We start from the raw sequence: 13,441 nt of genomic DNA on the forward strand, positions 1-13,441 counted from the left end.
GAGTGCCAAAAAGGGCAGTAAGTCTCAATCATTATGTTCCACTAAGATTTTAAGAGGAATGCACAGCTTTGTCGGCACCCCAGCAACGTAGCTGAAGATGCTGCACTGTGCAAAGCTATTGTCAATTGGAACTGACATTGAGTCAGCTATATAAAGGTAAAAGCAGTAAGAATGCTCACTTACATAGCCAGAGCTCTCTGATGAGGAATTGCTATTCTAGATGGATGATATAATCAACAAGTGGGTGTCAGTTCAGGTGCCATGTAATAGCATAAACTGCCAATAACCAACTGGGCTTTATTGCCAGCTGAATTGAATGGCTTTATTTTTAATTAATTCATGGGATGAGGGTGTTGCTGGCTGGGCCTGCATTTATTACTCATCCCTAATTGCCCAGAGAACAATTAAGAATCTACAACATACCTGTGAGTCAGGAATCACATGCCAGCCAGACCAGGTAAGGATCACAGTTTCCTTCCCTATAAGACATTAGTTAACCAGATGGTTTTTCTGACAATCGTTTCATAGTCATCATTAGAATCTTAATTCCAGATTTTTATTGAATTCAAATTTCACTGACTGCCATGGTGGGATTTGAACCCTGTCCCCAGGATATTATCTGGGTCTCTGCATTAACAGTGCAGCAATAATGCCACTAGGCCGTCGCCACCCGATGTCCAGACATAGAGTCCATGCATTCACTGATCTGTTGAATCCCAGAGGAGGAGCAACAGAATGAGGGGCACCGCTAGCCTCAGATATTACAGCAATACAGCAGCAGACAAAAGTGTTGCCATCATCGGATTCTTGAGAGTGTGAAGATATATCAGCAATGACTCAACTTTCCTGACCTTTTAGAGCGTTATGGTAGAAAGCTGCACCTGTCATGGCAGCTGATTGGAAATATGTGCAGCCTTTCAGAAGATGACCTCAGGCCTCAACAACGTGTGGACATCCTGGACCTGAAGTGGTGAAGGTTACAGTTGCCCTGAAAATTTCTGCTTCCAGATCTTGCCAGGCTTTAGCGTCAAATGTGCAAAGACTTTCACAATCAACACCCATAACTGCAGAATGCAAGTAACAGAGAAGGGCCTGAATATGCCACTTTTCCCTCCATTCTGGTCAATCAATCTTAGGCAGCTTAGGAATAGCCTGAATTGCAGGATTCCCTGATTGCATCTATGTGGCCATTCAAAGCGCTTCCTCAAAGTGCTGCTCATACAGATTGATCTGTAAGTACATAAGAAATAGGAGTAGCAGTTGGCTGTTCAAGTCTGCTGCGGCATTTATTAAGATTTATTAACCATAATTGCATTTCCCTGCCTTTCCCTATGACTCATGACAACCTTCAAACTTCTGTTGAACTCAGACTTGAATATATTCAATGACCATTGGTCTTTTTGAAAGAGAATTTCAATGGCTAATGACTCTCTGAGAGAAATAAATTCTCATCATCTTAAGTGAGAGATTCCTTATCTTTAGATTCTTTTTCCCTTGGGTATAAATTTATCAAATCCATTCTTGAAATTCAAAGACACTACATCTACTTGTTCCCTTTTATCTATCCCTTCTTGTTAATCCCTCAAAGGACTGTAGTGAGTTTCCCTTTCACAAAACTATGTTGATTCTTCCTGTTAATTTTATGAATTTCTACTACCTCTTTAATAAAGGATTTTTGTATTTTCACAATGATATATGTTATCTATACTACTCTGCATTCTGTATCACTTCTTTTTTGTACAGACTTGTTACGTATGTTTTCCAATCCATTGTAGAATTTGCAGACTCTTAGATTATAGCCAATGTATCTATTATCTCTGCAGCTAATTCTTTAAAGCCCTCGGATGGAAGTTATCAAGACTGAGGAACTTGTCAGCCTTTAGTCTCATTAGCTTTCCTAGTAGTTTTTTCTCTCATTAACATGATTGTTTTAAGATCCTCCCTCTCTTTTCCCCATTGATGTTCTACTGCTCTTGGGATGCTCTTTGTGTCTTCTACTGTGAAGGCGCACAAAACATGTTCAACATCTCTGCCATTTCTTTGTTTCCCTTTATTAATTCACCAGTCTTATTTTCTGAGGGATCAAAGCTTACTTTAGCCACTCTTGTATTTTTGTTATCCTTTGTTGATTTCTAAAATTAGCCCAATCTTTCAGCCTGCCAATAAACTTTATGCCTTAAGTAAGCCTTATTTTTCAATTTAATACCATCCTGATTTTTTTAAAGTTAGCCACAGATGGTGCATTATTCTCTTAACTTTCTCCTTTCTCAGTAAAATATACCGTTGATGAGAATTATGAATAATCTCCTTTATAGATCTACCATTATACTTTTTTTAAAACCTATTTTCCCAATGCACTTTGACTCAATCTTCGTACCCTTATAATCTTTACTTAAGTTGGAAACACCACATTTCCCATCCTCAGTATGTGACTGGTTCTGCATCCTCAGAGGAGGAGGAAGACGTGCACCCGGAGCAATCTGCCTGTGCTGTGGTTGCTCTGGCTGTGAAGTATTAGTTGACAAAGATCCATGGGAATGAGATCTGCGATGCCCTCAGCAAGGCAGACTTCAACTGAGGACAGTTGATACTCATGCTATCCACAACTGTCTGATACCCTGCCACTCCCAATATAGATTCACATACTTTCACTTCATGCAAATCGGGCTACTCACCACAAGAAGACATTGTCATTCAGGAGTCCCATTCCTTTACTTTTCCCATGTTCAATATGGGATACAAATAAACAGCATCGTGGCACTTCTTGGGAAATAACATATCATTCTTTGAAATAAAAGTTTATCACTTATCACTAAAAGTGATTGATACAACAAAGTGGACACTCAAGACGAATGCCCAATCATGGGTTCAGGAGTCAGTAGTTCCACAACAAAGGTGGCGATTGAGAAGAGGATGCCAGGAAAATTAGGATATTTACATGTTAGTATGTCTCATTGAACATTGTCCCCATTCTGGGCAGGTTTTCTCAGGAAAGACTGCCATGAGAACGAGCAACACATTTCTTGGAGGAAGGCAGGTAATTGGGCCAATAACCTTTCTGGTTCCCGGCCAGCACTTTTGTTTCATTGGACCAACCCCCCCCCCCCCCCCCCCCCCCCGGCACATGGAATCCCGTGCCTATTTGGAGGCTGCCTCTAAGCAGGAAACCAATGGGTCATCATTACCTTCCGTCATTGGTCCAATGAATGAGCCTAGTCATTAAAAGAATCCCAGCTGTGTTCAAATCCATTCCTCTTTAATGGTTCCCTTCCACACTGCTGGCTACTACAGCCTAGCTTTCGTTAGTTTTGAGTTTTTGGCAAGTTTTTGAGATTCTGCCACTTTGATGCACCCATGCAGTTGGCTTCCTACCTGAGCAGTGACCATTTCCCCCAGTCAGGTTACTAGCCAGTGTTGTAGGTCTTCTTACTGTACCTCCTGCCTTAGGAACATATCTGCTCTCCTTAAGTGTGGTGCAAAGAGAGCATATTAGGAGCCTGCCTCATTTAATGAGCACCTCGACAAGAAGTACAGGTTCAAGATTCATATACATTGTCTTGGCACCTGTGGTCCTGTGTCTCTATCAAAGGAAAGGAGAATGACTTGCATTGCCTTGAGGAAAGCCACTAATGGGGCACTGTCCCAATCTACTTATCCCCTCTCAGGGCTGACCTGCACTTCCCTGGTAACCAAGTGTGCACATTTGGCTGCATTTGAATCAAAGCTCAATATCCCTCAACATCAGCACCATAATTTAAAGGGCTTTGTTATGCGTCTGCATCTACTCATTAGCCTGCCACATATAACTCTACATGAGTTGGCAAAGTGCTCAGATATTGGAGACAGTGTGACATTTATGGCCAAGATGGATTCTTCTACCTTAAAGGAAGCAGACTGACTCTGGGAGTTTTAACAGATCACTGCACACGCTCTTCACTGCTCAACAATCACCTATTTAAGTTTATATGTCTTGAAGTCAGCATGTGTGTTAAGGTGGGGAATATAGCTGTTTCCTCAGGCCTCTTTTGGGAGGTGTCTAGTTGACTCTTCCTGCAGCACCTGCTCCCCTATGAAGTGTTATTCACTTGGTGCCAGTGTTTTATAAATCTGTGATACTGGGCCCATCAAGTATTATTTCACAGGCAGAAGGTGTGTGTGATTCCTAATGAAACTTGCTCCAGGTAATGCTTTTCACTGAGAATGGACTCTTCCCTCATCTCTCACACAGCCTTCGGAAGTGTTCCTGCAGGAGATTTAAAAAAAACACAATTGTCAGTGCTTTATGTAAATCTAAGAGATTTCAAATGCTGATTGTGAAGAGTTTCATCTTCATAAAAATAACTGCATAGATAGATCCAAGGCATGTGTGACACATCATTCTTGTAATCAGTCTCTGAGGCACCCCGATCTCAACAGCAGCTCACACTGCTGCTACCTTACCGATTCTTACTACATCTTCTTCCATTGGTGGAAGGATGACCAATAATGCCAGTCCAGCCTCTCCTTGAGGTTGTAAGCTTTCTTGTGTTGCAATGAAAAAAGACAAAGTTCTAATTCTTGGACTACAGTATTCACTTTACAAGTTTTTTAGATTAGAATTCTTACAGTGTGGAAACAGGCCCTTCGGCCCAACAAGTCCACGCCGCCCCGCCGAAGCGCAGCCCACCCATACCCCTACATTTACCCTTTACCTAACACTACGGACAATTTAGCATGGCCAACTCACCTGACCTGCACATCTTTGGACTGTGGGAGGAAACCGGAGCACCCAGAGGAAACCCACGCAGACACGGGGAGAACGTGCAAACTCCACACAGTCAGTCGCCTGAGACGGGAATTGAACCCGGGTCTCCGGCGCTGTGAGGCAGCAGTGCTAACCACCGTGCCACCCACGAGTTGGTACAACATTAAGAAGGGGGTTACTGTGGGATGAAGAGTGTTAAGTCAGCCTTTTTTCAAGTGACTGCTGAATGGTTATGCAATCTGAGGAGACATTTTTCTGTGTGGCTTCATGTACAGGATGTCCTCACTTAAAGTCAGGGTTACATTGCTGAAAGTTGGGACTTCAGATGAAAAGACTTTAAGTGAAACATTGACTGTGAAACTGGATTTCGGTTCCATTAGGAAGGAAAAAATATTATACCTATACTCCCTGAGGTGACATAAAATACTTTTAATGACTAAATTCCAGTATTGGTAACTTAAGTGTGTGTGTGTGTGTGTGTGTTTTGGGGGGTGGGGGGTACTGGGTGTCTCCTTTTGCTGATTGCCATTATCTCCAAATCCCACCCCAGCTCACTGTGTAATGGTGCTGCTTCTCATGGCTGCTGGGGCCCCTTCACTTTGGTTGCCACTTTGGGTGGAGGTGGTGTGAAGCCAACCTCAATCCTATTGACATCCTGAGGATTGTCACAGAAGCTGTGAGGTGACCAGCCCAGCCATGAAGTGTCATGCAGGCCATTTTTCAAGTGAGTCTGGTGGCAGCCTCTCGATGGATGCTGTTGAGCACATGTCTCTGGTGGATAGAGATGTCCCTGTTGCAGGTCTTTGGCAGCTGTCTGGCAATGAAAGAGGTTTCAAATCAGTGAGGGTAAGGTGTTGCCAGGAGGATAAGGTACTGTAATGTCCTGTGAAGAATTTTACAACCATCAACAAAAATTCCACTAATGAAAACATACCATCATTAAAGTGAAATACTAAATGCAGTGACTTTCAGCAGAAAGTACCTGTATTGTGCCTCAAAGGCGACCGCTAGCTACTGTTTGAGTCTTACATAGCACTCACCTTAATCACATCCAGCACTGAATCCATATTCACCAACTCGCAATGCTCACCTTCTCTAAAATTTAGCGAAGTTGACAGAACTACTACAATTGTCTGGCAAGATCACTGTCTCCATGCACATGCTGCTTCCAGCATTACCTTGTGACATGCACTTCTCCATCTGTCACCCATTATCTTCCACCATTTATGTCTGAAAATGAGCAACCCACAAAATCCTCTCTACTACTGCTAATGACCCTTTAAAATAGTTCTCAGCAGGACGTCTAACGGGTCATCCTGCCTGCACCACCTAACTGGATACAAATCCTGGAGGTGGCTATTTAATTGTGTGTCATGCAAAATTCAATTGAAAGTCAATCAACTTGAACAGTTTGATTGCTGAACAAGATATGTTCTCATCATTTTGCCAGGGAGTAAGATTCCACCCTCAGTCTCTCCTAACTGCAACTGTGGTAATAGCCAGAGGGAGCAATGTTGCTGACATGCAATGGATTGTTCAATTCGACAGCCCTTCCTGCCTGCCATGCTGCCACTGGGTGGGGCAGTAAAGTTCCAGCTTAAGTGCTTGGAGATTGCACTGTCTGTAGTGGTGGTGTCAGCAATTTAGCCTTTCTTGAAATCCTCATTCAGGCTTTAGAATTTGTTTATGTATGAAATACAAAAAATGCAACGCTGTGTTTGTAGAACATGTTGATTATGAACATTCCATTAGTCGGCACGGTGGCATAGTGGTTAGCACTGCTGCCGCACAGTGCCAGAGACCTGGGTTCAATTCCCGCCTCAGGCGACTGACTGTGTGAAGTTTGCACGTTCTCCCCGTGTCTGCGTGGGTTTCCTCCGGGTGCTCCGGTTTCCTTCCACAGTCCAAAGATGTGCAGGTAAGGTGAATTGGCCATGCTAAATTGCCCGTAGTATTAGGTAAGGGGTAAATGTAGGGGTATGGGTGGGTTGCGCTTCGGCAGGTCAGTGTGGACTTGTTGGGCGAAGGGCCTGTTTCCACACTGTAATGTAATGTCAATGAGTTAGATCACATTTTCAAATGGCCTGAGAAAAAAGCATATAATCAATGCCAGTTCAGAAGTGCTATTGAAAGTATTTTCTGTGTATATCTGAGTTTTGCTTAAATTGATTTTTTTTCCCGAGTAAGTCAGTGGTGCTTTTAGTGTTAGTTATTCAGAATCTGAGGTTAAAGAAAGGCTCTTGCAATCTTAGTGATGAAGGCCATGCCAGAAGACAAAATGTCTCTTAATTGTATGTTCTGTGTTCAACAGGAGCAGCACTTTCACTAATGGATAAAGAGGGATTAACTGCCCTCAGCTGGGCCTGTCTGAAGGGTCACTTGCCAGTGGTTCAGTCCCTAGTAGAAAGAGGTGCTGCTACAGACCACGCAGATAAAAATGGACGGACACCTCTGGATCTTGCTGCATTTTATGGTGATGCTGATGTTGTAAGTATCTCAGATATGTGCATAAGTTAACATTCTTCAATTACAAATGTTCATTGTACTTTACTTTTGATATCCTAGAATTTTTCTCTGCTTTTTTTTCCAGCCAAGATTGAGTAGAAGGATAGAACATAAGAACTAGGAGCAGGAGTAGGCCATCCAACCCTTCGAGCCTACTCCACCTTTCAATAAGACTTTGGCTGATCTTTTCGTGGACTCAGATCCACCTACCCATGCTCTCACCATATCCCTTAATTCCATTATTTTTCAAAAAAAAACTACCTTAGCTTTAAAAACGTTTGCTAAGTGGCGTCAACTACTTTCCTAGGCAAGGAATTCCATAGATTAACAACCCTCTGGTTGAAGATGTTCCTTCTCAATTCTTAGAGATAGGAGCTAGGAAGTACAGTGAGGCTAGATTACTTCATTTTATAGATTATTAGAATGTTTTTTCTCAAATTTCAAGCCCTACTAACCTGCTTTATTATTAAATGAGGTAAAATTGTAAAAGCCATCATTTCCTTTCAACTGTGCAAAAATGTCAGACTTGGCTATCAAAAAGAGCAGTACTTTTGTGCTTCTTGACACTGATTAGCTATGTACAGTGTCATAGAAGCAAGTACTTCTAACTAGATCCTTGGCCTAGTAGGCAACTGTGCTCAAATTTGAAACTTAAACAGCACTGTTTCATTTGAACCCTAATTCACAAGCTATTGTAATGGGGTTCTAAATATGTTTGTGTGTTTCAGGGAGAGATAGTGTAACAACATTCTCAAGCTGTGTAATGACCAATGCATTATTTTTTCATTACATATGACATTGATGAGAAATACTATTCATACTTTTTTTCTCTAAACTCTTAATTCAGAACCAAAATATTCAGAAAGGGAAAGATGATTTTTGTTAATAAGATGTACTGTACAGACAGAATTTAAGGACTTTTAAGAAGCGAGGTTGTAAAAAACACCACTGAAGCTTTGTGGTTGTTTCAAAGATCCAAATCTAAGACGCTGGTTCAATTAGTTCATGATACTTGGATCCAGAACATCCAACTGATGTCAATTATAGGAAACGTCTGCCCACTTACCTGTCAATGCTTCTTACAACCAGTTTCCTATTGCTGGCCACTCACTAGACCTCCCAACCCAGCGAGTCAGGTATGCCTCAATACAGTGCAAGGGTAACAAGGCCAGGCTCCTATGACACCATTTAAGGGCAGCAACAAGCTGCAAAAAGATTTGAATAGCACTGGTAAATTTAATGAAACTTCTCTCACATTTTTCATATATTACACAGCTTTTTATTATTTTTGTTCTTTTAAATAATTAATGTAATTTTCATTGACTCATTTTTGTATTTCTTTAAAATTTTAATAACATCTTTATTTAATGATTCTTATTTAACAGTCAATCTTATTTAATGATTCTTAATGAATCCATGTAGGTGAGTGGAGTAAGGAGGTGGGAGTATCCTAAGTCGATAAGTTGTGGTGTAGTATCTGGATTAGGTAGCACATGGACAAGCAGACATCTGGATCATATGATGGTGGGTGAAATGGCAAGAGGGTATGGTGGTAGTGATGCATGAGGTCGGATAGGGGTCAGATTGGAGATGGATCATGTGGTGAGGTTATATTGGGGAGTCACATAGTGAGGTCAGGTCATTAGGGTCAGATTGGGGAGTTGGATTGGAGAGTATTTTGGTGAGTTATGGTGGGTGTCGGGTGACAAGATCAGGTCAGGTTGGAAGATGTGGAGGAAGAGTTAGTGGTGGCATGCCTTTTTCAGGTACCAGATTTTAATCCTCTACCATTTCTTGGGTAATTGTTCAGATCAGTAAGTGAAAACTCTCTGAAGACTCTGACTTTGACTTAGTGTTGGTGACTTTTTAGGAGGATTCCGGATGCCGGGTAATTGCCCATCAGAAGTTTAAACTTTGGACTGTCTCCCATGTAAGTCAGGTACATCAGGACTTGCACATGGTCAACTGTTAACTCTCTTGCTATCTCGACCATTGACCCTGCAGCTATCTAGAATACTGTTCAGTGACTCTTCCCTGATATGCTACCATTTCTTGTGTGTTTGTGGGGAGACGTTTTCGGACCCCAGTTGCTGTTATATATTTATGGTCCCTCTCTCATGTCCTTTAATTTCAAAACTCTGCAATGAAAATTGGGGTTATCAAGTTTCTAATGTAATATATATTTTATAATATATATGTTTTATATAAATACTATATTTCCTGACCAAAATAATAGATCTTTGATCTACAATTACCAGACTCTTTAAGCCCTTGACATGTATTTTTTTCTTACACATGGTGACAGGTGCAATACCTTGTGGATCATGGAGCAATGATTGAACATGTGGACTACAGTGGCATGAGACCTTTGGACAGAGCAGTGGGGTGCCGCAATACAGCTGTGGTGGTCACCCTCCTGAAGAAAGGAGCCAAGATAGGTAGGCGTCTTAGAGACAGTCCCTCCTCCCTGCAATGAGTGCCATTTCTGATATCGGAAAAGATACACTTTTCATTAACGTGGAAGACTAGGTTTGAAATGATTTTTTAGGGGGAAAGCAAGTTTCTATTCATTTCTGCGGGAGATATTTCGAAGAGTTGCCACATGCATTTTCAGATAGTTCATTCAGATACTATCGATTTAATATTCATAGATTACTTTTCTATTTTGGGAACATTAATATGGAGCAGCATGTACAGCCTTTGGTGTCACATTTAAAGAGTAACCTGTGAACGTAACATCATCAATGCTAAATTAGACTCCGATTTCATGCATCTCACTGTGATGTACACTGCACTGACCTTGAAGTCACTGTATTTCAATATTGTAAATCATGGTAATGTGGATGCTGATATTCCAGATTAGTCTGGCATGCTCTGATGTGAAAACCTGGAGGAGCTTATTTGTAAAGCTAGAAAGTAAATGGGATGCTGGCTTATCTTGCATCTTACGCCTGAAATAAGTAGAGCAGCTTATATTTTATTATAATGGGGATTTTCAGATCAAAATACCTGTTTAGAAAGTCTGTGCAGATGAAACACGTTTATGAATTTTTATGTTTGACAGCTGAGTCCAAATGATCCTCCTCCAACCAAATCACACCACAGGAATTTAAAACTGTTATAGATTTCCAGCAGTCCGACAGCTTTTGTTTTCCAGTTTTTAAGTAAATGTTTTTAAATATAAATCTTCCTTTTTTTTTCTCCTATGTCCTCCTGAATAAGTTTGCACTGGTGTAGTAAAGTATTCCTGTGAAATAACACTGTTACAACAAAACAAAATGCCATGCATGTTGCCATTGATAAAATGAAACAACAGTTAGAGTTTTCCAATGAGGCAAAGTAAAAGGATGCCAACATGCATGGAGACACTTAAGCAGAATGTTTTGGATTCATGCCACAAATTCACTACAACCAAGGAAGACTTTTCTGGAATAGTTGTATGTGCAATTCCCAGCTATTTCATTTTGCTGGGGACAATGTGAATGCAGTGTTAACTAAATAATTGGCAAGCTATTCAGAAAAGACAAGTAAAGCCACTTAGTGGCAACTTATTGAAAGTAATGTCACTAAAATTCAAGATTGTTTAAAAGCATGTCCAATGTTGCCTATCATGTCAAAGTTATCAACAGTACATGTCAGTTTTTTTTTAAACGTTAAATTAGATTTTAAATCTGGAATAAAATATATTGGACATTTTAAATACTTAATAGTACAACTCTATTTTGGATTGACTGTAATGTCTTAAATTTCCAAACATTTGGAGAAGGTTCAGAGAGAACAGAATGAAAAATGTTCTACTTTGCTACATCACTAGGAAAAAGAAGCTTTAAGAATACATGGTTCTGGGAATGGTAATAATTCCCAGCTTTATTCATTGTTGTTTACTTGCCCAGGCATAAATTGATGTTCCTGTCTATTCCCAACTTCCTGCTGTTATTTTATTCCTAAAGAGTGTCCAAGCTTCAAGTATGCATGGACCACTAACATGTTTGCCCTGCAGCCTTGATGCCAACAAATTGTGATTCGGATACAAGATTTATCCACCATCGGCTAACACTACTACACACAGCCGTTCCAATCTTCTGCCTACAAAGTTGAAAAAGACATATCAGACAATAAACGGAATAAGCACAAATATAATTGAATCTCTGGGCTTTGAGAACTGTTTTCGCAGACTTGGGAGCTGTATGTGACCCATGGACAAAAGTTTGGACACTTCTTTGCTCTTAGTACCTCCTTCAGTATAATCTGATCTAATACTTAACACCATGCTGAGCATTCGGATGGAAATCAACGTACCAGTTCGACGTATCATTAGATTTACAAGATCATAAGATTTCTGTCCCTCTGTCATTTGCTTTCTGTACTTTTCTGTATTTGTTGACTTACTAACACATTAGTTCTGTTGCTGTATACTAATAAAATATTATCTGCAACAATAGCACTGTTCTCCTTTGAGTACATGGTTTTTTTGGAGGGTTAGGCCAGTGTTTACCAAAAGTATCAGTATTTGCAGAGTAAATTTGTTAGCTATTACTATGACTTCACACTAAATAACAACAGTTACTACACTTGAAAATCAATTAATTTATGTGGAGCCCTCTGGGTCATTATCAGCACCTGACAAGGAACTACATAAATGAAAGTTCATTCCTTCTTGCATCACAGCCTTGTGGGACAATTTCTCTTACTGTGGGCAAAGAGTGGGGTTGGAATCTGATTCTGTCATGGCAAGGTCCACAAAAATCTGTTTCAATTGCTGCAAAAGATTCTCTTGGATGCCACAATAAGTTTCACTCTTTTGATATACCGAAGTGCAAAACCTTTCATCAGTGCCGACATATCTGTCACAGGCCACTTCATCTTTGTGCTTCTACAAGGTTTCCTTTGAATTTATTTGTGCCTTTTCTTTTCTTTCGGGTATCCAGTTAACTTCAAACTTTTCTAATTGATTTTAAGTGATGGGATGAGTTGTATCTTCATTATAGTTTTATTTTGTAGACTTGTTCAGGCTTGAATAGAACCAGAAATATCACAAAGGAGCACAAGAACACACAAGAGTTGAAGAAGGTCATTGAGTCCACTTGCCACGATCTTCTCATCACAACATCTGAATGCCTCTTTGAATAAGTTCAAATATTTCGCCTTCATTATCCCACCCAGAAGACCATTCCACAAAATAATCATTATTTCTGCAAGGAAGCACTTGCTGACATTGGTTAAGAACTTTTCTTTTCCCAATTGTTCCCCTATCTTGCATGATTGTAGGAAACCATGATTAAACTCTTCTATGTCACCTAATGTTTTGTACATTTCTTCAGAGTTTTTCTCTCGTTTACAGCTTTCACTAGTTAGGAGCCCTTTTTCATAATTTCTCATGAATTTTGTAGTCTACTCTTTTGGAAAATTCCAGTTAAGTATTTGGCACTAGTTGCTGCTTCATGCCTCTGAGTTCACTCGTACCAGAGAATCCCTCAATTCTTGTTACTGGAAGTTTTGAATGAACCTCATGCTGTCTCATCTTTACTCAGAAATTATTGTTCAATATGATATAGTTGAATTAAGTTAAATGTCTATCACACATTAGGGTTGGCTTCTTATGTTTAGTGATCTCTAGTAAACATCTACAATTCATGCGTTTGAAAGTAATCAATCTTTTATTTGTAAGTAGAAAGTCATGAATCAGGGAGCTCTTGCATTATTGGCTGTCTAAATCCAGATCCAATGAATGTTGCACAGTTAAAACAGATTGACCAACAGGTTGACTATTGACTTCACTTCAACACAGAGCAATTCTTTAAAGTTCAATCTCTTGCTCCAAGTTGGTAAGCAGGAAAGCAGAATGCTCACTGAGATTATCTATAGACTGCATACTTAGGACAGTCCAGACAAAGCAACAAATCTTAACACATTTCCCTGTCGCATTTTTCATCAGTATCCAGGACACTGTCCAGAGCAGCAGTTATATGATATACTGGGTTCCTTAAAGCCTTTGCTTGTGCTGCTTTTCTGTGGATTAATAGATAATCTTTATAGATGTAATCAATCTTCTTGTAAAGTGTTCAGCTGAAGTGTAACAGTATATTCAAGACTACAGTGCGAACTGTAGCCTTGCTTCCTCAGTTTTACCTTTACTTGTCCTACAAGGATATATGTCTCCAGACACTAACAATCTTAAATGTATGCTTTCAG

At 40.2% G+C, this 13,441-nt stretch overlaps 1 protein-coding gene across 25 annotated transcripts in view; it reads left to right on the forward strand.

Moving 5' to 3' along the window:
• Positions 1-13,441, forward strand: part of LOC122540026 (protein TANC2) — a 1,060,344-nt gene that overhangs the window by 995,401 nt on the left and 51,502 nt on the right. For all 25 annotated transcript variants that reach the window (XM_087977936.1, XM_087977934.1, XM_087977935.1 and 22 more), the window contains 2 exons: positions 7,056-7,231; positions 9,555-9,687. In XM_087977936.1, the coding sequence (XP_087834062.1) occupies positions 7,056-7,231; positions 9,555-9,687 (309 nt within the window). The remainder of the gene's footprint in view (positions 1-7,055; positions 7,232-9,554; positions 9,688-13,441) is intronic.

The sequence above is a fragment of the Chiloscyllium plagiosum genome, unplaced genomic scaffold, assembly GCF_037043375.1.
Source record: "Chiloscyllium plagiosum isolate Xiang-an unplaced genomic scaffold, Cpla_swu_hap1 HiC_scaffold_32, whole genome shotgun sequence".
Taxonomy (NCBI): Eukaryota; Metazoa; Chordata; class Chondrichthyes; order Orectolobiformes; family Hemiscylliidae; genus Chiloscyllium; species Chiloscyllium plagiosum.